This window comes from Furipterus horrens, unplaced genomic scaffold (assembly GCF_987537825.1).
Source record: "Furipterus horrens unplaced genomic scaffold, mFurHor1.1.pri manual_scaffold_4, whole genome shotgun sequence".
Lineage (NCBI taxonomy): Eukaryota > Metazoa > Chordata > Mammalia > Chiroptera > Furipteridae > Furipterus > Furipterus horrens.
In genome coordinates, this window is record NW_028327174.1 from 209,046 (window position 1) to 236,253 (window position 27,208).

The window sequence follows — 27,208 nt, forward strand, 5'->3', positions numbered from 1 at the left end:
GGGGCAGAGCCTCCGGTAGCTGCGGGAGGAGGTGGGGGTAAGAGAGGTGGGCTCTGGGTTTGCTGATGCAACACTTGCCCCCCTCCCATGGGATGGTTTTTGTGTTCTCTGTGAAGGACAGCAGTGGACACAGGAGGTGAGGGAAGAGGTTTGAGGAGACTGCAGAGCGCAAGAGAGCTGACCAGACGCCAGCAGGCTGGGCAGTAGGGGTTGCCCACCGTGGCCACCCGCACTGTAGGTGGTGCAGGGCCGGAGGACCTGAGGAGACAGATGGGCAGGACTGTGTGTATATGGCTGAGGTTTGCCCGATGGGGACAGTGAAAACCAAGCTAGGAGGGAGGGGGCCAAGGGCATTGGCAGATGACAGGTAATGGGAGCCATGCTGGTTGGGGTAAAAGAATGGAAGGAGGTGGGATCAGGGAGGATCACTCCCAGAAAGAAGGCCTGTGGGGAGCAGGAGAGGCACAGGCCCTTCCAAGGGGAGGAGGCAGGCAGATGACCTGGGCAGTGCCGTGGACAGGACACTCGAGGGCATCATGGTTCAGAAGGTCCCCCAAAGCTCCTCCTGACCCTAGGGTGCACCTCAGAGGGCTGCAGAAATGGGCTCCTTAGGGCACGTGGATGGGAGAGAGCCGGGCGCAGGGCCAGCGCACTTGCCAGGGACGCTGCTCGCCCGCCCAGGCACAAGCTCAGTGCGGCGCACACGCGGTTCTCTCAGGAACCTTTTGGCTGTAGTGGCAGAAACCAGCTCAAGCCGAAGGGACAGGACCAAACCCATGCGGAGGAGGCTGTGGCGGGCGAGGCGCCCAGGCGGGGAGGGGAGCCTGGTGGGCCCAGCTCTTGTCTCTGGGTTTGGGTTCATTCATTCCCCCGCCTGGGCCCTGCCTGGAAGGCGGCGGGCGCTGCCGGAGGGCCCGGGAGGGGGGGCGGTGCAGCCGTTCCCAGCACCCAGCCGGGCCTCCAGGGCCTTGCGTCTTCAGCACGTGCGGCGCACCTTTTTAAAAGACAGGCGCTGAATGTCTCACTCCACCTGGGTGGGGCTTCCACGTGGGGCTCGAGCCCTCCGCAGCCTGGGAACCGCACGGGCAGGGCCTGGGTCCTCCCTGTCCGCCAGGTCGGCAGGGCACGGAGCGATGCCCCGCTTTGGGAGACCCCGCGGGCAGGGCCAGGCCCTCGGCCATCCTCCAGGCTGACAGAGCCCCGGGACCGAGCCTCGGAGCTCGGGCCGCGCCTGCCGATGACCCGCGGGAGCCGCCGTCGCTGTCACCGCGCGGAGGCGGTGCCCAGGCCCCGAGCAGGCTGTGATGGGCGGGGCCCCGCGCCCGGAACCGAGCCCCCCGCGGGCTGGACCAATGGGGGGCGCGCCGCTCCGGGGCCCCGCCCCCAGAGGGGAGCGAGGCCGCGCAGGCGCGCGGCGCGGCCGGGCGGGCCGGCTGGCTGGGAAGATGGCGGCGGGAGCCCTGGCCGCCGGCGCGGAGCGGGCCCCGGGTGTCCGGAGTGCGCGGACCGAGGCCGGGGCCGGGCCATGAGCGCGCCGTCCTCGCGTCCCCGAGCCGCGGAGCCCGCCCGCGCCCCTCGCCATGGCGCGGCTCGCGGACTACTTCGTGCTGGTGGCGTTCGGACCGCACCCGCGCGGTGAGTGTCGGGGGGACCGGGGACCGGGGAGGGTCGGCCGGGGCGGGCGGGCTGAGGCCGCCGGGCCAGCGCTACGGTCTCCCGGGGCACTTGCCGCGCCGGGCAGTGAGACAGAGCGCGCCGCCCCTGCTCGCCGCTCTCGGGGCAGAACCGGGTCAGGAGGCAGCGCGGGGTCGCCCGTGAGCGGGGAGGGCCCGAGGCGGCCGGCCTCCTGACTCCCCGTGGGGCGGAGCGGGCTCTCCGCCCTGGCCGGGGGGCCCGGCCTTCAGGGACACGGTCGTGCTTGCAAGCCCCTCTGACCCCGGCCCGAGGCGCGGCCCAGCCGGCCGCGGTGTCCCGGGGGCGGGGGTTCGGGGGTGCAGAAGAGGGCGCGGGGTTCGGGGCTGCTTCGCGGAGAGGTGGGGCTGGAGCTGGGGCTGGAGGCTTTCAGGAGGAAACGTGGAGGAGAGAGAAGAGCTTCCTGGCGGAGGGCCCGCCGCCCCTAGGCGGGGGCTCAGTGTGTCCGTGTGTCCGTGTGTTGGGGTCGGGGTCCGGGCCCGGGGCCTGTGGCTGGGAGCCCTTCAGCCCAGGGGCACACGGACGCAGAGCCGACGGTGACATCAGCAGCGGCCCTGGGGAGGCAGCGGCGGAGCGAGCCGGGTGCCAGGCCCTGCACCGCCGTGGGGGCGCCCGACCCCAGTGCTCCCCCCAGCACCCGCCCGGGTCCCCTGTGCCCCGCGCACAGCGCAGGCCCGGGGCGCAGAGGCGGAGCGCCTGGCCTGAGCACCCCTGGAGGAGCCGGGCACCCTGCTGTGGGCGTGGGCGTGGGGTGGCCGTGTGGTCAGGCTGGGCCGAGCCCTGAGCCTGTCGTCTGCCCTGCTTCTCGTCATCCCAGCTGTCACTGTCCCCCTCCAGGACCCAGACTCTCTCCTCTGTGCCTGCTGGGCGCTCCTCGGGGCGCTCCCACGCAGGACCTGCTCCCCCTCTCTGCTCCCAGCTGCCTGATGCACCCCTGACACCGGCAGCCGGGAGCGAGGCTTTCCCTCCAGAGGTGGAGCTCTTGTAGGCAAGGACCAGCCTGCCCGTGGGGGGTGACTGCCAGCGCTGTGCAGGCCCACAGAGGGGGCTTGGGGCCCGGGGCGCAGGGCTGGGTGCGCAGAGCAGGCCGGGGCGCTGCTGGTGCTGAGGGGGTGAGGGGAGGGCCTGAGGGGCAGCAGGGGTGGGGAGAGGAGGCGTGGGGGGACTCTGTGACGGGCTGGCTGTGATTGCGTGTGTGCACGGCGCGCCCCAGGCAGGACGGGGCAGCTGGGGCCCACAGTGCCCACTTGCCACACGTGGCAGGGAGGAGTGACTCCCAGGCTGTCCACTCCTTAGGGCTGGGGCGCGGGAGCCTCAGGGCCTCGCTTGGCAGGGCGCGTCCGTCCCAGTGAGGAATGAGCCACAGGCTGGGACCCCGGCTGCGGGGGGGAAGCCTGAGGGCGAGGGGTCAGCGGTCCCTGCTCTGCCACCTGATAGATAGCCTGTGGCTGCAGGACAGTCCTTCCGTTCCCTGCCCCTGGGTCTCCTCATCTGGGCGTGGGATGAGTCACACAGACCCTGGCTGCTGTGAGCGCAAGGTGGACACACGCGGAGCTGTTCATGGGGGAGGCCCCAGGAAGTGGTGGGCGTCCCCTAAAGGGTGAGCAGCAGGAGTGTGGACACCCCTGGACACAGAGGGGTGACCCCTGCATGATGCAGAGGAGCGGGCATGCTGGCAGGCCTAGGGCACCAGTCAGGGCAGGGCTGCGGTGTCTCTGAGTTGGGTTGTGGGGGCTGGGGGACTGGTGGGCGTCTTGTCCTTGGGCTGGACCCGGGGACCTGCTGTTGGAGCTGCTGGTTGTAGGGCCTGGATGCTGAGCTCCAGAGCCTTGCCAGAGGGAGCATCCTGGTGTCACTGTCACCACCTGTCAGGCCTCTCTGGGCAGGAGGGAGAGAGGGGGTTGGGCGGGGCCCCTTCTTTCATCCAAGAGGGTGCAGGCCTCTCCCCTGTGAGTGGGGGCACCTCTTTCTCAAGAACATGGGCACTCTGGCCCCGCTCTGGGGATGTTTCAGGGGCCACACAGACCGCCTCTGTCCAGCTCCTGGCCTGGGAGGGCCTGGCAGTGGCCAGCTGGGTTAACACTGCGTGGCCTGTGCTGGGTGTGTCTTTGGGAGCCAGAGGTGCACTTGACCTGACAAGGTGGCAAGTGAGTGTCTGCCAGGGGCTGGGGGCACCCCCTCACCCCAGCATTTGAGAAGAAGACCCACCTTCTACCCTGTGGCCTGGCCTCTGTCCTGCCTGCGCTGAGCTGGCTGCGCTCCTGTGCCCCATCCCTCTCCCCCCCATGTCCCTGCCCTCCCTCTTGAGAAGGTGGGGGCTGTTTGGGGTGGCCTCGATTGGTTCCCAGCCCCCACCCTAGAAGCCGTAGGGTCCAGGGCCTTGGGTCAGAGCCGGTCTGGTTTCACATGGGGAGGCTGCGACCCCTCTGCGTGTGTCCTGCTGTCGCAGCTGGAATGGGGGAGGAGCAACAGAGGCTCCTGCCTGCCTTCTCTCTCTCTGTGGCGGGGCTGGTCCCGGGGCGAGTGCACCCTCCCGTGCCTCTGTCCTCAGTGCGTGCGGGCACTGGAGCCTGGCACTGGTGATGGGCGCTGCCAGCAGATGACAGAACGTGTGCTCTGTGTCCTCCTGCCCCTCGTTCAGGCCTGTAGCGCACATGGGACTGGCTGTGGGCTTGTGGCTGCAAGAGGAAGCTCTTGTCCCTGCGTCTCCAGGGACCTTAGTGCCCTTCCTCCTGGGGCCCCCCAAAGGGGCCTGCCCTGTGACCCATGGCTGTGCTGGTCACTGTGGGGTGGGAGCAGCACAGGTCCCCTCCGTGGCCACAAGGGCTCCCATGGCGCGGGATCCTGGGAGATGTGGCAGAACCCACCTGGCTGTCCCAGGATGCAGGTCTGCAGCCCAGCTGCAGCCCGGTCCCTGCTAGCACGGAGCTGTGGTGTGGGCTGGGGTCTCAGAGAAGGGGCAGGAGAGACCAGGAGCCATCTTGTGCCCTTCCAGGGAGGGCCTGTCATGCCCTGGGGCACCCTGGGCTCCGGAAGCTGCCGCACTGCTGACTGGAGAACCTGTTTGCCTGTGGCGTGTGAGTGGGAGGGTGGCCGCGGAACGCCTGCACCAGGCCCAGGCTCACGGAGGCGGCACAGGCGGAGCTCCCGTCTGGCCCAGGCGGCCAGCAGGTGCACCAGGAACCAGAGGGGTGTGGTGGAGGGAGTGAGGTCCTGGGGGCTCCACTGCAGGCCCCAGGCTTGGGCAGCGAGCAAACAGCTGCCTAGGGGAGGGGCCACTCTTTGGGCTGCACCTGAAGGTCAAGTTTGAGGTCACCGTGGCCCTGAGAGGGTCCTGGTATGGATGCTCACTAACCCTGCCCAGCCACCCACCCCATAGGGAGCTGGGGTAGCTCGAGGGAAAGTCTCCAGTTGGCTCTTCGGAGGGTGGAGCCCTGAAAGTGGCAGTTGACATCACCCACGACGGGTGGGGGGGTGGGCTGTGGCCAGTGGCCAGCTCTGTCCACTTCCCTGGGGGGAGAGGCTGCCGATGGGCCCCTGCCTGCTGGGCCCTGGGAAGGAGGCTGTGGGGTAGAAGCTGCTGCCCCGTTTGCACACATCCCTCTTCCTTCCTCTGCCTGCTGCCTCGTGGTGAGAACTGGGGGAGCCCTGGGTGCCAGCCAGACCTGGGCCCAGATGGTGGTTTGGGGCCCTTGGGGGAAAACATGGGGGGAGGAGCCTGCCAAGGGTGGCCCTTAGGGGTGGGCCTGGAGGCACCCCGGCGGCTTCGTCTTGGTGGGCTGTGGGCGTGTGTGTAGGTAGGTGTGGCCCCGGCAGACACCTGTCCGTCTCCCCCGCTTCTTGTCTGCCACCTCATCTCGGAGTGTCGGTGGGGGGAGGGGGCGGGGAGCAGGAAGCTGAGGTTTTGTGAGTCAGAGTCATGGCCGGCACCCGCCACCTGCAGCCAGGCAGGAACCTGCCGGGCCGTTGCCTCCTGCAGGAGCTGGGCCTGCTGCAGGCTCTCCTCTCGCTGGTCCGTCCCTGCCCTCTGCTGCCTGGGGCCGTGGGCCGTGGGCCGTGTGGAAGCCGGCCCTGCAGAGGGAGGGGCCTGCGGCTCGTGGGGCTGGGTGTGGGCAGTGAAGGGGGGAGGCTCTTGTCTCCCGGCTCCCTGTGCTGCCCTGCTGGGTGGGAGCTGGAGGGGGGACACAGACCAGTGTCCATTCTCCAAGAGCCCCAAGAGGTGAGCGGTCCCTGGACACCTGGTCACGTCTCCTGACCTGGCTCTGTAGGGGGTGCGCAAGAGGCAGGGGCCTCCCACTGGCCCCGTCGTTGTGACCTTGACCTGGGAGCAGAGCCCTGCACACCGTACAGGGGAGAAGATGCTAGGGGGCTTAGTGGGCCCCGGAGTTCACTAATGGAGAGCCGGCAGGCTGGGGAGGCCGTGTGCTGAGGAGCGTGAGCAGGGCCACAGCCTCCTGCCGGACCCTGGAATGTGGTTCCCGCCACCCCCCAGCACTGCTCAGTGCTGCCTCCAGTGGGTGTCCTGTCCCTGAGGCAGTGGGGCCAGCAGCATTTGGGACCGTGGGCACAGGCGGTCTTTTCCCCTGACACAGACGTGCGTGAGAGCCCGCACCTCCCAGATGAGCCTGGGCTGGCAGTGAGGCACAGCCGGGGGGCGGGGGGCGGGCGCTGAGCTGCCTGGCGCCCACTGGCCCGCCTGTCAGGCTGGGAAGTCGCGGGGCCCAGTGCCTAAGCCGGGGGTGGCTGCAGAGCAGTCTGTAAGTCCTGTTCCGTCGGAGGGGCATGTGCTCTTCTGTTAGGCTGGGGGGTTCTGGCTGGGGGTGTTGACACGGGGGGGGCCAGGCCTGGGAGTCAGGGCGGGAGCAGGGGAGGACCCCAGTCCCACAGCACGGGTGTCTGTCTGTGCCCTCTGGTGGCCCTGGGGTCTGTGGCTGCCCAGTGGCCTCTCCCAGGGCTGTTTTTAGGGAAATTATAGGTCTGGGAGCTGAGGCTGGTCTGGTGTCAGTGAGGACACGGGTGGGGGACATTGGCTGGTGCTCTGACCACCTGCTCCTGTCCTCAGGGAGTGGGGAAGGCCAGGGCCAGATCCTGCAGCGCTTCCCGGAGAAGGACTGGGAGGACAACCCCTTCCCCCAGGGCATCGAGCTGGTGAGTGGGGGCAGCTGGAGGCCAGCCAGTGTCCCGCCGCCATCCCTGCAGGACTGTGAGGAGGCTCCCGGGGACGGGGAGCAGAGGTGCAGGCCTGGCTGGCAGGGTGCCGGGTGCTCACGTCATGTCATTCCTCCCTCCTCATGATGGGGACCACATTCTGTGTCACATGGTCCTCACCCCACACGGGCTGTTACCCCCGTTCGTGGGGGGTGGCGGGCCGAGGCCAGGAGGGGAAGTGTCCCCGGGTGGCCAAGGGAGAAGCTGCCTGCTGCACTGGAACCTGGCGTCCAGGCCCCGCTGTGCACAGGCCGTGTGGCAGGGCCCAGGGGGAGCTGATGGTTGTCTCCCCCACCCCCCGCCAGTTTTGCCAGCCCAGCGGGTGGCAGCTGTGTCCTGAGAGGAACCCACCAACCTTCTTCGTTGCTGTCCTCACTGATATCAACTCCGAGCGGCACTACTGTGCCTGCCTGACCTTCTGGGAGCCAGCGGAAGCCCCACAGGTCAGCATGGGGACCCTGGTGTAGCCGAGGGTGGCGGGCCCCGGCCCCTGGGCGTGTCTCTCTGTTTGTGGGGGTTCCTGGTGTCCCGGCCCCATGGGGTCTGACATGGCCTCCCCCTGGGACGTGCTGAGAGCCAGGCGAACAGGCTTCTGTCCACAGGAAGCTGTGTGCCCTGAGGACGCGGCTGCGAGGGAAGAGGAGGCAGATGAGCGGGGCTTGGGGAGCCTCTCACCCAAGGCGTCCGGCCTACCCGGCCAGCTGTTCGCTCCAAAGACTCTGGTGCTGGTGTCTCGGCTGGACCACTTGGACGTGTTCAGGGTGAGGCAGGTGGCCAAGGCGCGGGGCAGGACGGGGGTCTCCCGCCAGCTGCTGCCATTCCCATCTGCGGTCCTTGCAGAACAGCCTGGGTCTCATCTACACCATCCACGTGGAGGGCCTGAACGTGGGCCTGGAGAACGTGATCGGGAACCTGCTCACCTGCGTCATCCCCCTGGCAGGGGGCTCACAGGTGGGTCTTGGCAGCAGCTGCTGGCTGTGGGGGTGGGGCCTGGTAGGCACCCCAAGTTCAGCCTGGGCTGAGCACGGTGCCATGCCTTGGACTTGCGTGCATCTGGGTGCCGCCATCGGCTGTTACCTGTCCTCGGCCCTGCCCACTCGCCTGCGTGTCCCGTGTCTCTCCTGGCTCTGCCTGGCTCCTCTCGGTGTTTCTGTCCTCTCGCTCCTGGGGTGCGCCTGTCTCTGGATGTTGGTGTCGGCGTCTCTGTCCGTGCCCTTATGTGTGGAGTGTCTAACCGTGTCTCTCTGCCCGTCTGTCCTGTGCAGCTGGACTCTGTTGAGGATGGAGTGGTACGGATTCTTTGTTTCTTCTGCACCCAGGCCAGTCCCTGTCCCAGGTCAGAGGCCCTGAGTTCTCTGCAGCACTGCTCGGGCCAGCAGAGGCCGGCATGGCCCTGCCTTCCTGCCACGCCACTGTCCCGGCCAGTCCAACTTAGGGCCCTGTCAGTCCACTGGGCCTGCCGAGGCCACGGGACTCTGGGATGACCCGGGCTCTCTCTTCCACAGAGAACCATCTCTTTGGGGGCTGGTGACCGGCAGGTCATCCAGACCCCGCTCACTGACTCACTGCCCATCAGCCGCTGCAGCGTGGCCCTGCTCTTCCGCCAGCTCGGTAAGCCTGGCCGTCCCCGCCCTGCAAGGCCTCCCTTTCCTTCCCTGGCCTGAGGCCCCCACAGTGCAAGCCTGTCCTCTCCCTCCAGGCATCACCAATGTGCTGTCTCTGTTCTGCGCGGCCCTCACTGAGCACAAGGTGCTCTTCCTGTCTCGGAGCTACCAGCGCCTCTCAGACGCCTGCCGGGGACTCCTGGCCCTGCTGTTTCCTCTCCGATACAGGTGCCCACCCCACACCCCCGCCCCAGCCCCTGTGCCCAGCCCCCTCTCTCTGGGGCCCGCCACACTGAGCCCCGGCCTGTTGCAGCTTCACGTACGTGCCCATCCTGCCAGCGCAGCTCCTGGAGGTCCTGAGCACGCCCACGCCCTTCATCATTGGCGTCAACGCGGCCTTCCAGGCCGAGACTCAGGAGCTGGTGAGGGTTGCATTTGGTCTGCCTCGCACCCTGGGCCCTGCCGGCCGGTTTGTGGGTCCCTGCCCACTGGCTGCCTTTGGTTCACAGCTGGATGTGGTTGTGGCTGATCTGGATGGAGGGACAGTGACTGTCCCCGAGTGTGTGCACATCCCCCCGCTGCCAGAGCCGCTGCAGAGTCAGACGCACAGCCTTCTGAGCATGGTGAGGTGGGGCCGAGGGCCGGAAGGGTTCCGTGCTCGGGGCTGCGTAAAGCCGACCACGCCCCTCTCTGCCACTGCAGGTCCTGGATCCAGAGCTGGAATTGGCGGACCTCGCCTTCCCTCCCCCCACGACATCCACCTCTTCCCTGAAGATGCAGGTGGGTGTCACTGCGGCTCCTGTCGGGGCTCAGGCTGCCCCCCCAGCGCTGCTGCTGCTGACGGCCAGCTGGCAGTGCGAGCCCAGTGTGGCCACAACCTCAGCTGGTCACAGGGCCGCGGGGCGTTGAGCCACGAGGGTTCTGCACAGGAGCGGCAGCAGCGCTGCCTCAGGGGTGTCCCTGTGCTCCGTGTGGAGGGTGGCCAGAGAGGGAGGAGGGTTGGAGGTCCCTGGGGAGGCTTGGGCAGGCCACGCACAGGGTTTCGGTCCAGGGGTGGGCGGTGGGTGGAGGTTGAGGCTGCCTTGTTGGAGGGCCTGGCACTCACCTGCCCTCACCCGTGCGCCAGGACAAGGAGCTGCGTGCCGTGTTCCTGCGGCTCTTCGCTCAGCTCCTGCAGGGCTACCGGTGGTGTCTGCACATGGTCCGCATCCACCCGGAGCCTGTCATCCGCTTTCACAAGGTGGGCGCAGGGGCAGGGCGCAGTGGGACGCGCAGGAGCGGAGGCCTGAGGGCTGACCTCCTCTCGTGCCCCAGGCAGCCTTCCTGGGCCAGCGAGGGCTGGTGGAGGACGACTTCCTGTTGAAGGTGCTGGAGGGCATGGCCTTTGCGGGCTTTGTGTCAGAGCGCGGGGTCCCCTACCGCCCCACGGACCTGTTCGATGAGGTACGCCCCTGCCACTGCCAGGAGGAGCCCCACCCTGCCCCTTCCTAGCCAGCAGCCTGACCCTGCCTCCTCCCACAGCTGGTGGCCCACGAGGTGGCACGGATGCGGGCAGATGAGAGCCACCCCCAGCGAGTCCTGCGTCACGTCAAGGAGCTGGCAGAGCAGCTCTACAAGAACGTAGGACAGGGCCCAGGGCTGGGCTGGCCTGGGGTGAGGTGGGGGGACCCGCGGTGCTGCTCTGGCCCTGGGCTACATGCCCATGCTTTCCTGTGTCCCCCCAGGAGAACCCGTACCCCGCAGTGGCCATGCACAAAGTGCAGAGGCCAGTGGAGGCCAGCCACCTGCGGCGGGCATCCCGGCCCTTCCCCCGGCTGGACGAGGGCATGGTGCAGTGGATCGTGGACCAAGCCACGGCCAAGATGCAGGGCGCACCCCCGGCTGTGAAGGCTGAGAGGAGGACCACCGTGCCCTCAGGACCCCCCATGAGTGCGTAATGGGGAAGAGGCTCTGCGCGTGGCCCACGGGGGGTGTGAGGTCAGAGGCGAGTATGTCTCTGCTCCGCAGCCGCCATCCTGGAGCGGGGCAGCGGGCTCCACGGCAACAGTGCCCGCCGGTTGGAGGTGGTTCGGAACTGCATCTCCTACGTGTTCGAGGGGAAGATGCTGGAGGCCAAGAAGGTGAGGGCCCCGGGGGCTGGGTCACAGGGCTCCAGCTGGGGCCCCTTGTTTCCCTGCGGGCAGCTGCAGGGGGCTGGGTTGCGGGGGTGGCGTGTACCGGGGCTCACGTCTCCTCCGTCTCAGCCTGGCTGGACAAGGCCTGCAGGGGCGGGGCTTCAGATCCTTCAACCCTTAGGTGTCAGAGCCCCGTGAAGGTTTCTTGTTTTAACTAAACCTGTTGGCGTAACTGGTCAATGGGGCCACGTAGGGCCCAGGTGTCCGTCTCTGTGGCCCACGGTCTGTGTGTTGGTTGCACCGTGTGCCCGCCGCCCACAGCCGGACCACCCCCTGTCGCCACGTGCTCGGCTCCCTTTCCCCTTGATTGCCCTTCACCCGCCAAAGTTTCTGCTGTTACGTTTCTTCATCTTTCGTGGAAAAGTGCTGACCCACGTGTCATTTTCTAAAAAATGTATAGAAGACAGAACCCAGTCAGCGCTCCGCCCTCTGCGGGGCTCCTGAACGCCTGGGGCCCTTGCGGCAGCCAGGCAGGGTCTCCCTCGTGCCTCGCGGCGGTGTGGCCCCCGGGGCAGGTTCCCGGTTGCTTGCCAGGAACGTCAGGCTGCGCTGGGACACACAGGCCCCACTGGGCTCTGGAGGCTGGTGCTCGGGCTGCGGCCTCCCCGCAGAGCCACCTCTGCCTGCGGGCACGCCTCTAGCCGCAGGCGTGCCCTGCCCGCCCTCCTTGACTCGGCGCCAGGGCCAGCCCCGCGTCCCTCACACCCGAGGGCCCAGGCAGTGGTCCCTTGTAGGCTCACGCCCTCGGCCTTGTGCTCCCTGCTCCAGCTGCTCCCGGCCGTGCTGAGGGCCCTGAAGGGGCGCGCCGCCCGCCGCTGCCTTGTCCAGGAGCTGCACCTGCACGTGCAGCAGAACCGGGCGGTCCTGGACCACCAGCAGTTTGACTTCGTCGTCCGCATGATGAACTGCTGCCTGCAGGTGGGGCGCGGGCGCGGGGCCGGCAGGGGGTCTCCCCTCTGCACGGGGCCCCACAGGGTGCCTGGCACTGCCACGGGCTGGAGGAGCCCTGGTCCGTGGTGCGATCCAGTGGGGAGGGCAGGGGGGGAACCCTTGTTGGAGGGCAGTGCTGGCCCCTCTGAGGAGCCCTGGACAGCCCTTAGAGAAGGGCCTGGGGCTGGGGGGGTGGGCAGGGGAGAGGGTTCTGAGGTTCTGACACTCCCGGCTCCCTAGGACTGCACCTCCCTGGATGAGCACGGGGTCGCAGCTGCTCTGCTGCCGCTGGTCACAGCCTTCTGCCGGGTGAGCGCTGGGGGGCACCGCGGGCCCCCATCCCCACCCCTGCCCCTACCCCCGCTGACACCCCCCCGCCTCTGCAGAAGCTGAGCCCAGGGGTGACGCAGTTTGCGTACAGCTGCGTGCAGGAGCACGTGGTGTGGAGCACGCCCCAGTTCTGGGAGTCCATGTTCTACGGAGATGTGCAGACCCACATCCGGGCCCTCTACCTGGAGCCCGCCGAGGACGGGGACCCCTCCCAGGTACGCGAGACCCCCGGGCCCGGGGCGAGGGTTGGGGCGGGCCGTCACTGGCTCACCCTCGGCACTGCGGCAGGTCGGGGAGGTGCCGGCGCAGGACCAGCGCTCTGCCCTGGACGTCGCGTCTGAGCAGCGGCGCCTCTGGCCGATGCTGAGCCGCGAGAAGCAGCAGGAGCTGGTGCAGAAGGAGGAGAGCACGGTGTTCAGCCAGGCCATCCACTACGCCAACCGCATGAGCTACCTGCTGCTGCCCCTGGACTCCAGCAAGAGCCGCCTGCTACGCGAGCGCGCGGGCCTGGGCGACCCCGAGAGTGCCAGCAACAGCCTGGTCACCAGCAGGTGGGCGGACCTCCGGGGGCCGGGAGGGGCGGGGGTGGGCACGCGGGGCCTGTGCCCAACGTGCCCCTCCCGGCCCAGCATGGCAGGCAGTGTGGCGGAGAGCTACGACACGGAGAGCGGGTTTGAGGACGCAGAGACCTGTGACGTGGCCGGGGCTGTGGTCCGCTTCATCAACCGCTTTGTGGACAAGGTCTGCACAGAGAGTGGGGTCACCAGCGAGCACCTCAAGGGGCTGCATGTCATGGTGCCAGGTATGAGGTGTCTGGGTATGGGAGCGCTCCCCTGGGGCGGTGGGCATGGGAGCCCAGGGCTGAGGAGTCCTGTCCCCTAGACATCGTCCAGATGCACATCGAGACACTGGAGGCCGTGCACCGGGAGAGCAGGAGGCTGCCCCCCATCCAGAAGGTGCGTGGGGGTCTGGCGGGGTCGCGGCGCGGGGGCCTGGGCTGTGTCCCAGGTGTCACACGCGCCTGTGTCTGAGCAGCCGAAGCTGCTGCGGCCACGCCTGCTGCCCGGCGAGGAGTGTGTGCTGGACGGCCTGCGTGTCTACCTGCTCCCCGATGGGCGCAAGGAGGGCTCAGGGGGCACCGGGGGTGGCCCTGCGCTGCTGCCAGCAGAGGGTGCCGTCTTCCTCACCACCTACCGCGTCATCTTCACGGGGATGCCCACCGACCCCCTGGGTAAGCGAGCCTTTGGACACTGCCCCCCCCCACACCCAGGTCTTCAGGTGAGTAGGACCTGGCCTGCCTCTCCTTCCCACCTAGGGTGCAAGACCTCTGCAGGGCAGAGGTCACTGGGACCTGTCCCCTCCTGTCCCTCTGACTCTGTGCCTGTTCTAAGTGGGGGAGCAGGTGGTGGTCCGCTCCTTCCCAGTGGCTGCGCTGACCAAGGAGAAGCGCGTCACCGTGCAGGCCCCCGTGGACCAGGTCCTGCAGGACGGGCTGCAGCTGCGCTCCTGCACGTTCCAGGTGGGCCACGGGCAGGCACGGTGGGGGGCCTGCGGCCTTTGGGGTGCTCTTGGCTTCTGTGCGGGGCCCGACCTCTGAGTCCGTATCGGGAGCGTGCACAAGCCCCTGCCGAGACAGAGACAGGAGGGAATGCGATGGGAGATCGTGCTCCTCAGCCCCATGGCCAAACGGGCAGTGTGGCGCCTGGCCCCATGGGACCCCGTCCTGGGGGCACCCCCAGGGGAAGACGCACCCCTCAGGCCCCAGTGTGTCCGCAGCACGAAGAGAGGCAGGGCTGCCCCGCCCCCACCCCAGGGCCTGTCTGGCCACAGGTCCTTCTTAGGAAGGCTCACCGCCCCGCGGTCCCTCCGGGCCGGCTGCGCAGCCTCTGAGGCCTGTGTCTGGTGCAGCTGCTGCGGGTGGCCTTCGATGAGGAGGTGGCGTCCGACAGCGCCGAGCTCTTCCGCAAGCACCTGCACCGGCTGCGGTTCCCGTCGGACGTCAGGGACACCTTTGCCTTCACTCTGGGCACCGCTCACACCCCTGGCCGGCCGCCCCAAGCTGCCAAGGACAAGGCTCCCTCCCTCAGGTGTGGAGCGGGCGCCCAGGCCAGGGAACCCACCCCTCCTGGGACCGCCATGCTGCGTCCCGAGCCTTTTCTCACTCCCGACCCTGCACGCCCAGGACCCTGTCCCGGAATCTCATGAAGAACGCCAAGAAGACCATTGGGCGGCCGTACGTCACTCGGAAGAAGTACAACCCCCCAAGCTGGGAGCACCGGGGCCAGCCACCCCCCGAGGACCAGGAGGATGAGATCTCAGGTGGGGGCGCAGGCAGCCGGGGTGGTCGGGGTGAAGACCCCGTGTGCAGGGTGGCACCTGGCGCCCTGGGTGACAGCTCCCTTGTGCCCCCCCCCCCCCCCCCCCAGTGTCCGAGGAGCTGGAGCCCAGCACGCTGACCCCAAGCCTGGCCCTGAAGCCCTGCGACCGCATGACCCTGAGCAGCCTGGTGGAGCGGGCGTGCTGCAGGGACTACCAGCGCCTGGGCCTGGGCACGCTGAGCAGCAGCCTGAGCCGCGCCAAGTCCGAGCCCTTCCGCATCTCCCCGGTCAACCGCATGTACGCCATCTGCCGCAGGTGAGCGCCGGCCTCTGGGAAGCCATGGCGCTGCGGCTGCCCTTGGCCTGTGGGCGCGGGGGACGCCCTGCGAGCCGCCTCCCCTCACGTCCCTTCCCGGCAGCTACCCAGGGCTGCTGATCGTGCCCCAGAGCATCCAGGACAACGCCTTGCAGCGCGTCTCCCGCTGCTACCGCCAGAACCGCTTCCCCGTGGTCTGCTGGCGCAGCGGACGCTCCAAGGCCGTGCTGCTGCGCTCGGGGGGCCTGCACGGCAAGGGTGTCGTCGGCCTCTTCAAGGCCCAGAATGCACCTTCTCCAGGTACCCTCCCTCACTCCCACGCGTGCCCCGCGCCCACGCCCACGCCCGCACCCACTGCAGCTCCGCCTCCCCCCAGGCCAGTCCCAGGCGGACTCCAGCAGCCTGGAGCAGGAGAAGTACCTGCAGGCCGTGGTCAGCTCCATGCCCCGCTACGCCGACACATCAGGACGCAACACCCTCAGTGGCTTCTCCTCGGCCCACATGGGCGGGCACGGTGAGGGGTGCTCCAGGGCAGGAGGACTCTCAGGGGTGGTGGGGACCTTTATGGAGGGTAGGCCGTGAGGGGGCAGAATGTCGGCGGTGTGAGACGAGGGAGCGGGCCCAGCCTGGGACCCGGCAAGTGCCTGCGCCCCTGCTCTGACCACTCCTCTCTCCCACCCACCGGGCTCCTGCTCCTCCCTGGCTTCTCTGGACGCTGCCCTCAAAACCCTCACTTGGTCCCTGTCTCTCCTTCATCCTCCCTCTCAGGTCCCCCTGTGTTGCCACGGCCCCTCCCCCATCCAGCGCATCTGACCTTGTCTGTCCTGGCCCTTCGGGCCGGGTCTGCACTGGTCTCCCCCTCCCTGTCCCCACCGTGGGCCCTTTAATGCCCACTGGCCCTGCTGCCGCAGGTGGGTCTGTGCCCCGGGACTCTGCCTCTGCCCACACATGGCTCTGCCTATGAGGCTGGCCCGTGTCCTGCACAGCGGGGTCCCACCCTCCCAGCTTGCAGCAGAGGCTCCACACCTCGGAGTGCAGGGTGAGGGCCCGGGGGCCATCAGCAGACCCCACCCCTTGCCTCAGGGACACTGGGTGCTGAGCTGAGTGAGAGCTCATGCTGCCGTCCACCATGGGTGGGCCATCTGGAGTGGCGGTCTGGCCTCCTGGACAGCAGGCAGGGAGCCTGTGGGGGAGGGGAGCCAAGTGGGTGCTGGGCCTGGGGGAGGCTCGGGCAGGAGAACGGCCTACAGGGCCTCATTCTGTAACGAGGGAGGAGGGTCCTCCCACGTCCCACCTGCTCTCATCTGCTTCTGTCTGACCCTGAATCCCCCCACCTTGTCTAACCCTGTCTCCCTTTCTCCTCCATCTGACTCCACCTCCCCATCCGGCCTGGTCTCCCCTGTCTTCCCCCTGCACCCCCTACCCTGTCCCCTCCTGGATCCTCACGGATACTTGGGCCTCGTCAGCTCCTTCTCTGGGCCTTTCAGATGCTGGCTCCAGCCACCATCCAGCCCACATTGGTCCCTGGGACCCGGGGGCCTCTCCCTCTGGGCTGGGAGGTGTTGTCTCCACACCAGAGGCATGAGGTCGAGGAGGCCGCCTGATCGGCACCCAGAGCCTGGCCCTCGGCCGACATGGTGTCCCCTGGGAGTTTCGGTGGGTGTGACTGAGGGCAGCACCGGCGCTGTGCTGGCCGCCGTGACCCAGCACGGGTGCCACACGCTGCACTGCTGCCCCACAGTCCCCACCCCCACTGGTGCAGACGTCACGTGGGTCACTTCTTGGTCAGGCCTTCCTGGTTCCCTCCCTCCCTCCCTCCCTGCCCACGTGCTCATCCATGTTTTTCTCTGCATTTGACACGCTGGGGTGACAGTTGGGTTTGGGGGCTGATGGCGTCACCCAGGGACCAAGCCTTCCGGGAGCCCCGGCGTCGTCCTTGAGTCTTCCCTCCTCCCACCCCTTGCCCACCCCAAGTCCTGTGAGCTGACCCCCTGAGTCTGCGGACCCCCTGCCGCCAACGCCCTCAGCTGGCCCAGGCCCCACACCTATTCCTGTGGCACAGACCACCCCAGGGGCCTCCCCCTCCCAGTGAGAACTGAGGGTCCCCGCAGCCCCACTCCTGCCCCCATGGCACTCACTCTGCTGTCGCAGCAGCTCCGTCCCGATGTGACCCGCAAGCCTCTGCACTCCATCAGCCTGTGCCCCCTCTTGCTGGGGTCCCTTGTGGGGATGTCCTCCTGGGTCAGTCAGGCTGATGGCTGCCCCTCTTGGGGTGTAGACCTCACCCCCTCTTGACTGCTCCGCTAGGAGCATCGCTCTCCAGCTCGCTGGCTTTGGTTTTCCAAACACCCCAGTCCATCTCTTAAGTGCGACTTGCGGCTCTGCTGTCCCGCTGCCTCCCGCCCTCCAGAGGTTCTGAGTGGTGCCAGCCCACAGGGTCTTTTGTCCCCTGGTGCCTGTGTGGCCCCCTGCTGTCACCTGGGCATCTCTGTCCACAGAGCCCCCTGGTGCTGCCTCCCAGCGCCCCCAGGTTCAGTTGCTCGCAGGTTCCAGCCCAGGCTCTGCCACGTCACAGGGACACTCCGTGTCCTCGCTGAGCGTGGCCGGGCCTCCTGCCCGCAGTGTGGCGGGGCTGGCGTGTGCTTGTCTGTGGGGACTGCTGTGGAGACACTGTCCCTGCCGCCTGCCCCACAGAGGCTGGCGAGCCTGGAACGGGGCCGGGCAAGGGCCCGCCCGGCCAGGAGCCTTGGCCTCGCTCTCCCTGGAGGGCGGCACGGCTCGGCCTGCTGCAGCGCTGGGCTGCGTTGTGGCCCTGCCTGAACCACTCTCCTGGCAGTAGGCCTCCCCTGCTGCTCTGTGCCAGCCAAGGCCACTTGGGGTTCTGTCCCCGGAGTCTGAGGGCCCAGGGAAGGGTCACAGAGGAGGTATTTACAGGAGAGCCAGGGTTCCTGCCTCCTCTGACCCTTCCTACCTGCCCCCGGCCCTCCACTTCCTGGTCACTCCAAGGGGCCAGAGGGCCTTGGTGTTGACCCCTGCTGTCTCGGGGTCCCCTGGGGGCCTCGTGGGAGCCCAGCCCTGTACCTGGCCCTTTGGGCCACAGGACTCCTATGCTGGGCACGTGCGCGGGCCTGGGCCAGGCCTGAGCCTCCTCTCTGCTGTGCCCCCAGTGCCCAGCCCCCGAGCCAGGGTCACCACGCTGTCCAACCCCATGGCGGCCTTGGCCTCCAGACGGACTGCGCCCCGAGGTATTGTACCAGCCGCCCGGGCTGGCTCCCCCGCACGTGGCACAGGAGCCCCCGTGGGACTGAGTCGTGGGCACTAACGTCCCCAGGCCTGCACTAACAGCCCCTGCCACCCTGGGCACTAACTCCCCACACCAGGCCTTTCCCCGCAAACACGAACGCAGGCGCAGGCCCCGTCCCCCAGCTGAGTGGCGCCCGTGCGCAATTGGGGTGCTCACCTCGTCTCTCTCTGCAGGTAAATGGGGCAGTGTCCGGGCCAGCGGGCGCAGTGGTGGGCTCGGCGCTGACGTGGGCTCCCGGCTAGCAGGCAGGGACACGCTGGCCGCCCCCCAGGCCAACGGGGCCCCCCCTGACCCAGGCTTCCTGCGGCCCCAGCGCGCAGCCCTCTACATCATTGGGGACAAGGCCCAGCTCAAGGTGACTGGGGGAGGGCACAGGGCCAGGCGGGGACCTGGGCCTGCACGCGGCTCACCGCCCGCTCTCCTCCAGGGTGTGCGGCCGGACCCCCTGCAGCAGTGGGAGCTGGTGCCCATCGAGGTGTTTGAGGCGCGGCAGGTGAAGGCCAGCTTCAAGAAGCTGCTGAAGGCATGTGTTCCAGGCTGTCCCGAGGAGCCCAGCCCAGCCACCTTCCTGCGTTCGCTGGAGGACTCGGAGTGGCTGACCCAGGTCTCTGCGCCGCCCTGCCCGGCCCCTGCTGCGGCCAAGGGCCGCGGGGGTGGGGCTCCACACCTGTTGCCACAGGCAGACGGGGGCTTGGCTCACTCATCCGACACTGTTGGGCCCTGGGAGGGGGGACGGGCGCTGCCCCCTGGGTGGTGGACGGAGGCCCGGCTCAGCCGGGTCAGGGCTGCTGCTGCTGTCCTCTGGCGGGTGGCTGAGCAGCCCTTCAGCCCTGAGGCCTCAGAGGGTGGGAGGCAGCCGTGGTCAGTTGCCCAAAGCAGACCGTGTCCGTCGGCGCTGTGCCCACCTCGCCCGCTGCCCCTGGGTGCAGTGCCCGCGTGGCCCCACGGTGGCCGGGGACAGGCAGGTGTCGGGCTGGGTGGCGGCCCGGGGTCTCAAGGCTGCCGGTGGGTCGCGCAGATACACAAGCTGCTGCAGGTGTCAGTGCTCGTGGTGGAGCTGCTGGACTCGGGCTCCTCCGTGCTCGTGAGCCTGGAGGACGGCTGGGACCTCACCACCCAGGTGCGTGGCGGCCGGCGGGCTGGAGGGGGCAGGGCGCCCCGGGCGCCGTCCTGAGAGCCGCTGCCGCCGGCAGGTGGTGTCCCTGGTGCAGCTGCTCTCGGACCCCTTCTACCGCACGCTGGACGGCTTCCGCCTGCTGGTCGAGAAGGAGTGGCTGTCCTTTGGCCACCGCTTCAGCCACCGCGGGGCCCACACGCTGGCCGGGCAGAGCAGCGGCTTCACGCCCGTGTTCCTGCAGTTCCTGGACTGCGTGCACCAGGTGCGCAGGCGCGTGCGGAAGGCTGAGCCCGGGGCCTGGTCCCTGGCTCCCGGCCCCTGACCCCCGGCCCCCGGCCCCGCACAGGTGCACCTGCAATTCCCCATGGAGTTCGAGTTCAGCCCCTTCTACCTCAAGTTCCTCGGCTACCACCACGTGTCCCGCCGCTTCCGGACCTTCCTGCTGGACTCGGACTACGAGCGCATCGAGCTGGGTAGGGCGCAGGGGCGGTGGGGGGCGGGCGCGCGGGCTGGCGGGCGGGGCTCACCGCTGCCCCCCGCAGGGCTGCTGTACGAGGAGAAGGGGGAGCGCCGGGGCCCGCAGCCCTGCCGGTCCGTGTGGGAGTACGTGGAGCGGCTGAGCAAGCGGACGCCCGTGTTCTACAACTACCTGTACGCGCCCGAGGACGCGGAGGTGAGCCGGGCGGGGCCTGGGGGGCGGGCGGGCGCTCCCCGGCCCAGCGCCTCATGGCCCTCCTGCCCGCGCCCAGGTCCTGCGGCCCTACAGCAACGTGTCCAACCTGAAGGTGTGGGACTTCTACACCGAGGAGACGCTGTCCGAGGGGCCCCCCTACGACTGGGAGCTGGCTCAGGGGCCGCCGGAGCCCCCGGAGGAAGAGCGGCCCGACGGGGGCGCTCCCCAGAGCAGGCGCCGCGTGGTGTGGCCCTGCTATGACAGCCGCCCCCGGGCCCAGCCTGATGCCATCTCGCGGCTACTGGAGGTGCGTGCGGCCCTCGTGCTGTGCGCGTGTGCGGCGTCTGTAGGGCCAGGGCCCTGCCCCCACCCCCACCCCACCCCCGCCCCCTGCGGCCGAGGCGCCCTGGGACCCTGTCGGCCCTGGGTGCGCGTTTGCGGCAGTGGTGACCCCCAGGGTGCTCTGGGCAGGTGCACTCCTGTGCTGTGGGGCCGGCTCTAGCAGGAGGCAGGGTTTCCCCAGGTCCATGGTGGCTCCAGCCCCTGCCTCCCCAGCCCCGTAACGTGAGCAGTGGCTCTTCCTGACCACCTGCCTCAGGCCCCCTTCCGGGAGAGACGTGCTTGGGGTTGACATTTGGGCCTCCTCCTTGGAGGTCCTGTCTCCTCTGCGTCAGGGACCAGGACCCATTGGGGCAAAGACGCTAGGAAAGAGCCCTGTGAGCTTGGGTTGGGGGGGCTGGGGTGACATGGGGCACCCAGCAGCCAGAACTCTCCACGGGGGCTGAGCAGTCAGGCGGCCGTGGGCCACGGGTGGCTGGCCCTGCCCACCACGGACTGCGTGGCTGTGGGGACTTCTAAGTGTCTAGGAGCTTCTGTTGCCTTGGGGGAGTGGAGATGTTCATTCCTGCATCCGGGCCTAAAGGCACCAGGGGTTGGGGGGAGCACAGGGCCACAGTTTTGTGGGTGAAGGTGACCCATAAGCACAGAGAGTGGGAGAGAGTCCCTCTTTGTCTCTGGTAACACTCACTGACTTGGAATCCAACTTCCTTGTGACCAACATCCATGTCCCATGTTCTTGTCTGTACTTGGATTCCTACTGGTCCGCCTTTACATTTAAGGTGAGTTTCTTGTATTCAGGATGTGGTTGGGTCTTCCTCACATCTATGCTGATGGTTTCTGTCTCACTGGAATTTTTAGTCCATTTACACTTGTTTTTTGTTTTCTGTTTATTCTTTGCTCCTTTCTTTTTCCTAACAATTGAGTGTTTTTTAGTCTTGCCTGCTACCCACTTCATTAGGCTTTTGGTCAGTGGTGCTGAGGAAGCACAGCAGTCCTCCCTGCTCCACCCGGGGGCTCATTACCTGTGATCAGCTAGCTGCAGGCCACAAACATGAAAGGGAGGTTCCAGAAATAACTCATGAGGGTTATATTGTGTGTGATTCTGAGTCGTGTGATGAAATCTTGCACTGTTCGGTTCCGTCCAGCCCAGGACCTGAGTCCCCCGTGTGTCCAGTGTCCGTGCGCTGTAGACACTCCTGCCTGTTAGCCACTTGGTCCTCTTAGCGATCAGATTGACGATCGTGGGCTCATAGAACTGGTGTTGAAGTCGCTCTTATTTCACCAAGTAATGGCCCAGAGCCATTCACATAACCGTGATTACAGTGTACAGTGTTTTATTATTAGCTGTCATTGGCAGTCTGTTACTGGGCCCAATTTATAAATTAAACTTGATCACAGATATGTACGTACAGAAAGAAACGTTAGCACGGTACCATGGCATTTAGTACTGTTTACAGTTTCAGGCATTCCCGAGGGTCTGGGAGCATGTCCTGTGGAGAAGGGGAACGGCTGAACTGTCACAGTCTGTGTGGAATTTTGTGGTGCCTCCTTCCAGATGGTGTCTTCCCGTTCATCCCTATCTGTCACTCTGTTGTCCTGCAGTTTACTTTCACCTGCGATATAAACATACAGTATGTATTGTGTGGACGGGGTCAACTTGATTTTAAAGAGATGGGGCTGTCGGGGAAAAACCTTCTGAATTTGCCGTTTCCTGGAGCCTTCACTCTTCTGATCTGCTCTCATTCTTCGCTGTCTTGTGCAGGTCTGACTGCTGTTTCCTTGGTTGTTCACCTGGAGTGTCTGTATTGTACCTCTGTTCATTTTATTTTTATTTTTTTTTAAACAAAGATTTTATTGATTTATTTTTAGAGAGAGGGGGGAGAGGGAGAGAAACATCAATGTGTGGTTGCCTCTTGTGCGCCCAACTGGGGACCTGGCCCACAACCCAGGCCTGTGCCCCGACTGAGAATCAAACCGGCGACCCTTTGGTTCGTGGGCCACCGCTCAATCCACAGAGCCGCACCAGCCCGGGTGTGCCTCTATGTACTACAGGTGTTTTCTTGGGGTGTAGAGTTCCAGGTTGACAGTGCTTCCCACTCAGTCTGGCTCGCACCATTTCTGATTAAAAGTTGGCGCTCACTCTTGTGCTTGTAAACAGCACCTCACGTCAGCCTGTTTTCTCTGTTAGTAAGGTTTTCTCTTTGTTTTTGGTTTCAGCCATCTGACCCTCACATGGGTTTTCTGTGTTTGCTCTGCTTAGAGTCCTTTAAGTGTCTTGACTATGAATGACAGTTTTCATCGGGTTTTGTACATTTTAGGCTGTTATTTCTTTTTAAAATTTTTCCTGCACAGTCTCTCCTACTTTCCTCTGGGACTTGATTGTCCCAGAGGTCACTGAGGATGTTTCTTCCTTCCTGTCTTCCTTCTGCAGTTAATTTTGCGTGATTGCTATTACCTTGTCTTCAAGTTCACTTCTCTTTCTTATGTGTATGTGCTCCTAAGCCTATCTGATGGATTTTCCATTTTAGAATTTTTTTTTCAGCCCTAGAATTTCCATTTGGTTCTTTTTTTAACAGTTACTGTCTCTGGAGAGTACCCACCTGTTCAACCATTATATCCATTTTTTTCTTTATAAAAACTTAAAATTTTATGGATTGGAGGGGGGGACATCGATTTGTTGCTCCACTTATTTGTGCATCATTGGTTGATTCCTGCAGGGAATCGAACCTGCAGTCTTGGTGTATTGGGACGATGCTCTAATTGACTAAGCATGTTTATAACCTTTTCACTCCTTATATGGTAGTTACAACACCAGTTCCACTTCTGGGTCTGTTTTTTCTAACTTTTCCCCTAAGGATGGATCCCGTTTTCCTGTACTTTTGCTTGACTAATACTTTTTTTACAAGCTGGACATGGTGGACTCTGAGTTGAGCGTCAGGATTGTGTTGTCTTTTTTGAAGGGTCTTGAGTTTTATTCTTGCAGGCAGTTAATGAACTTGTGTGGCAGCCGGATCTTTTCAGGGGGTGTTTCTAAGCTTTGTTAGGGCCGCTCTAGAGATGCCTCTCCTGCCTGCTCAGGAGCGCCCTCCGGAGGCACGGCTTCCCTCACCTGCCTGCAGTGGGCAACCTGCAGAGTGGACTTGGCTCACAGCTTCTCAGCAGCTGCTCAGGCTGCGTGAAATCTTGCCTGGTGCCGGGCAGTTCCATTTGGCCAAACACTGAGGAGGCCTCAGTGTGGGGGGTCCAGGGCTCCTCCTCTGTGCTGGCTCCTCTCATTCACCGCCCTGCAGGTCCACGCACACGGGCGCCCGCTCCATGCTCCGCTTGGGCCCCACCGCCCCACACTGTGCCCACGGGCCCTTGGTCACCGTGCTTTGTCAGGGTCTCAGGGCCACACTGTCCAGTCGCAGTTGTTTACGGTGGGCGAGTCAGGGACTCATCACTGTCACAGCCGAGGCTGAAGTCCAGCGGTTTGTTTCTGTGTTCATATTAGCCAGGGGGGTCACTGTTCCGCTTTTGAAGAGGGCATGTCTTGTTTCAGGTCGGTCTGGGGGTTTTTCCTTTGTATTTCAGCCATTTTTCTGTAACATCCTGAATGGTGACTGTGCCTCGCCCATCCTGCTGTCTGTTCTCAGTTACACGTGTGCCGGGCGTTTCTGTCTCTGCCTTCCTGTTTGTCTCTTCACGTTCTAGACTGGACGTTTCCTTCTGAGTAATGCTCACTGACTCTCCCCCAGGAGCTGCAGCGGCTGGAGACGGAGCTGGGCCGACCTCCTGAGCGCTGGAAGGACACGTGGGACCGGGTGAAGGCCGCACAGCGCTTTGAAGGGCGGCCAGATGGACGTGTGAGCAGGAGTGTGTGTGGGGGGCTGGGGGGCTTGCTCCAGGAGGAGGAGGAGGCCGCCCAGCACTGACGCGGCCCCACCTCCTGTCCCCAGGGCGCCCCCAGCTCCCTGCTGGTGTCCAGTGTGCCCCACCACCGCCGCTCGCTGGGTGTGTACCTGCAGGAGGGGCCCGTGGGCTCCACCCTGAGCCTCAGCCTGGACAGTGACCAGAGCAGCGGCTCGACCACATCCGGTTCCCGCCAGGCCGCCCGCCGCAGCACCAGCACCCTGTACAGCCAGTTCCAGACGGCCGAGAGCGAGAACAGGTGTGCGGGTGCTGCTGAGCCGGGGGCTCTCCCACGGGGGGCAGGTGCCTTGGGGGAGCTTCTAGTCATTCTTAGGTGGCCTGAGCTTAAGCTCACAGTTGCTAGGGAGAAGTGGGTGGGCTCAGAAGGGGTTTGGGGTGTAGAACCAGTGACCACAGCTAAGCTGAGGTGGCCGCGGAGCAGAGGGTAGGGGCTATGGGTACCGTGAAGGCAGGCAAGGTGCCAGGTGAGGTTGATGTAGGTTCTAGGTGAGGCCAGGGCCTGGGGGCCACACCGCCGCAGCCCCTCCCCAGACTTGCCTGCTCTATGTTCCCTCCTTGTCCACAGTCCCTGCCCTGCGTGTGCGGGGCTGCCTTTCTGACACCCTGAGGCATGTCTGTCATGTGAGGGCTGTGGCGGGGCCCTTCTCCATCCCCTTTCTGGGTACATTCCCAGGGCTTCTTCAGGGCCCCCTGGCCAGTGCCTTGGGTCAGTTGTGGGGGGCAGGGGCCTTGGTCTTGCCAGGACTGGGCTGGTGGGGGGGCAGGTGCTACGGTTTGGGCTTGTTGGGCCCCAATAGCCAGCCCTGCCCTGGCTCCGCTGCAAACGCAGGTCCTATGAGGGCACCCTCTACAAGAAGGGGGCCTTCATGAAACCCTGGAAGGCTCGCTGGTTTGTGCTGGACAAGACCAAGCACCAGGTGAGTGAACAGTGGGCACAGGGTGGGCGGGGGCTGGGGAGCCCGGCCCTGACGGCCTGTCCTGCTCAGCTGCGCTACTACGACCACCGAGCGGACACGGCGTGCAAGGGCGTCATTGACCTGGCGGAGGTGGAGGCTGTGGTGCCCGGCACGCCCACCATGGGCGCCCCCAAGACTGTGGATGAGAAGGCCTTCTTTGATGTGAGCTGCGGCCCAGGGGGTTGGGGGGCTGGGGGGGCGGGGAGGCTCCACGGACGGGGCCACGGAATCAGCCGCCCGCCCTCCCCAGGTGAAGACGACGCGTCGTGTTTACAACTTCTGTGCCCAGGACGTGCTGCTGGCCCAGCAGTGGGTGGACCAGATCCAGGGCTGCCTGTCGGACGCCTGAGCCCTGCCTGGCTGCTCTGCGTCCGGTTACAGACCACGGGGGTGGGCAGGGCCCCCGGCCGTGTTTACAGCCCCGCCCTCGACAGTATTGCAGTCCCGCCCCCAAACTCCTGTGTACAGCCCCTGCCCACCCCGCCCGCCCAGCCAACTCTAATTTATTTCAGAGTCCTGGCTGAGCACGGCCGGACGGCTTCATGGTACAGCCCGCGCGGTGGGCCTGTAAATAGCCCAGCCCCTGCCGCGGGGTGGCCCGGCCGGCCCGCAGGCACCCTGTTCCTGCAACCAGAGTCTATAAAGAGAACTAACTACGTGCCACACGCCTGCGTCTCCTCAGCCCACTTGGAGGTCCCTACCTGCCACCCACTGTCCCAGGCCCACCGTGCGGGGACAGCTTCCCGAGGCCCCTGCTGGGGTGGTCTAGGGGCCGACACAGCCTGAGATGAAGCCTCCCTCCCTGCCCAAGCCGCGTGTGAGGCGATGGCACGGGTCCCTTGACTGGCTGGAGGATGGGGTCGTCGTGCCATGCAGGTCTGCGGTCAGATGGGATGGAGGTGCCAGGGAGGGTGGGCTGGGAATGAAGGTGCTGAGGACGTGACGTGGGGAAGAGGGTTTACCGTCCGGACAGTGGGTGCGGCCTGTGCGGCAGGCATGGCGGGCTGTTACCGCTCCGCGTTCCCTCTCCCTCCCAGTGGGTCCGGCCTAGGGCTGCATGCGGGGTGTGGGCATCACAGAGGCAGCACCTGTTGAGTGGTAAGCAGCAGGTGTGGACCTCTGTTGGCATGGGGAGGGCCCTCAGGTGGGCCATGATGCGGGGGCACCCAGGTCCTCCATAGGCCACATAGATGGCAGAGGGACCAAGGTTCCCAACACCCAGGAAGACACACAGGCCTGGGGTCTTGTGCTTGGATCTGGGGACCATGGGATTGTCCCAGGGGCAGGGTGCAGGTGGCAAGGCCAGAAGTCACCAAAGCAGGGGGGCCCCAGGGCAAGGGAGACCCTCCTCTGGCCCTCAGTAGCCAGAGTCAGACCCAGCTGGGGGTCACCGCGCTCCACCCTCCCAGGTGCGCTTGCTGCACAAGAGAAAGTTCAATGTTTGCTCAGGTACTGAGACTTGGCAGCAGATACCCCCGCCCCTGCTGGTCAGGTTAGGACCCTGGGGCCTGCAGTTAACACCATGGAGATTTGTCAGTAGGAAGAACACAACTTTATTGGGAGGTGGGGTTTTGGGTGCCCTGTCAGATCATCAGAACATTGAAAACAAACTCAACATCACACAACTCTGCAGGCCTGCCCCGCTGATGGCCCTGCCCTGGACAGGTGCAGCCCCCACCCAGCACTGCTGGGGCCAGTTCCCACCCCACCCCCTCCTGCATGCCCACGGCCAGCTCCTGCCAGGTGCTCAAACGCACCAGAGCGCCAGGGCCGGGACACCCCTGCTGGGCCAAGAGGTTTTGTTTTTTTAAGGCAGTCAAATTTTGCATCCTGGCTCAAAGGCCAGCTCCTACGGCCACCGGGCAGCTAAGCCTTGTGTGGCCAGCCCAGGTCTGGACAAACATTCATCCCGAGACAGGGAGACCCTTCACTGCAGCTGGATACAAAGTGCAAACGCGGCTCTTCCTGCATTGGTTAAAAAAATCAGTAAAAACTGGCTGGCAGCCTGTGGCATCCGCACCCAGCACACCCTCGGTCCCCGTGGGCCCCCATGGCCACGGCCCCCGGCTCTGGCAGGCAGAGCACACATCTGAAGCCTTATTGCTGTGCGTGGGGTCAGGCAGGAGTGACGCAAGCTGGGCTGTTCAACCGGGTCCAACTGCCGGCTTTACCAGTGCAGCATTTATTTTACAATTAAATTAAATTAAAAAAGACAAATTGCATCACCAGGTAGTTTTTTGATTGAGGGCTCCATGGCTGGGTGGCAGCATCAGACGGGGCCGTTGGAGGTGGCTCCTGCAGGCGGTGGTGTGTCTATCTTCCTGCAGGGCGAGGG

At 65.6% G+C, this 27,208-nt stretch overlaps 2 protein-coding genes across 3 annotated transcripts in view; one reads left to right on the forward strand and one right to left on the reverse strand.

Moving 5' to 3' along the window:
- Nucleotides 1-1,444: 1,444 nt before the first annotated feature.
- On the forward strand, nucleotides 1,445-25,222 carry SBF1 (SET binding factor 1). Of its 2 annotated transcripts, XM_090272209.1 has the most exons (41): nucleotides 1,445-1,635; nucleotides 6,755-6,840; nucleotides 7,206-7,343; nucleotides 7,503-7,661; nucleotides 7,741-7,851; nucleotides 8,406-8,511; nucleotides 8,600-8,732; nucleotides 8,818-8,926; nucleotides 9,014-9,127; nucleotides 9,207-9,284; nucleotides 9,631-9,744; nucleotides 9,819-9,947; nucleotides 10,026-10,124; nucleotides 10,229-10,433; nucleotides 10,512-10,624; nucleotides 11,447-11,596; nucleotides 11,849-11,917; nucleotides 11,995-12,153; nucleotides 12,227-12,489; nucleotides 12,568-12,740; nucleotides 12,821-12,894; nucleotides 12,974-13,169; nucleotides 13,330-13,457; nucleotides 13,847-14,025; nucleotides 14,121-14,257; nucleotides 14,365-14,572; nucleotides 14,676-14,872; nucleotides 14,949-15,086; nucleotides 17,740-17,817; nucleotides 18,050-18,231; nucleotides 18,304-18,480; nucleotides 18,895-18,996; nucleotides 19,070-19,255; nucleotides 19,340-19,466; nucleotides 19,536-19,666; nucleotides 19,743-19,973; nucleotides 23,743-23,850; nucleotides 23,944-24,155; nucleotides 24,747-24,834; nucleotides 24,904-25,035; nucleotides 25,124-25,222. In XM_090272209.1, exons 1-41 carry the CDS (start codon nucleotides 1,581-1,583, stop codon nucleotides 25,220-25,222), a joined length of 5,673 nt encoding a protein of 1,890 aa, XP_090128335.1. In that variant the 5' UTR covers nucleotides 1,445-1,580. The 2 variants fall into 2 exon arrangements, with proteins under 2 accessions (XP_090128335.1, XP_090128336.1); XM_090272210.1 differs by lacking the exon at nucleotides 17,740-17,817.
- Nucleotides 25,223-26,402: 1,180 nt separating this feature from the next.
- The window catches only part of PPP6R2 (protein phosphatase 6 regulatory subunit 2), a 61,618-nt gene continuing 60,812 nt past the window's right edge, over nucleotides 26,403-27,208 (reverse strand). Inside the window, exon 24 of the mRNA XM_090272211.1 lies at nucleotides 26,403-27,194. Within this exon, the coding sequence (XP_090128337.1) occupies nucleotides 27,143-27,194 (52 nt within the window). The 3' untranslated portion in view covers nucleotides 26,403-27,142. The remainder of the gene's footprint in view (nucleotides 27,195-27,208) is intronic.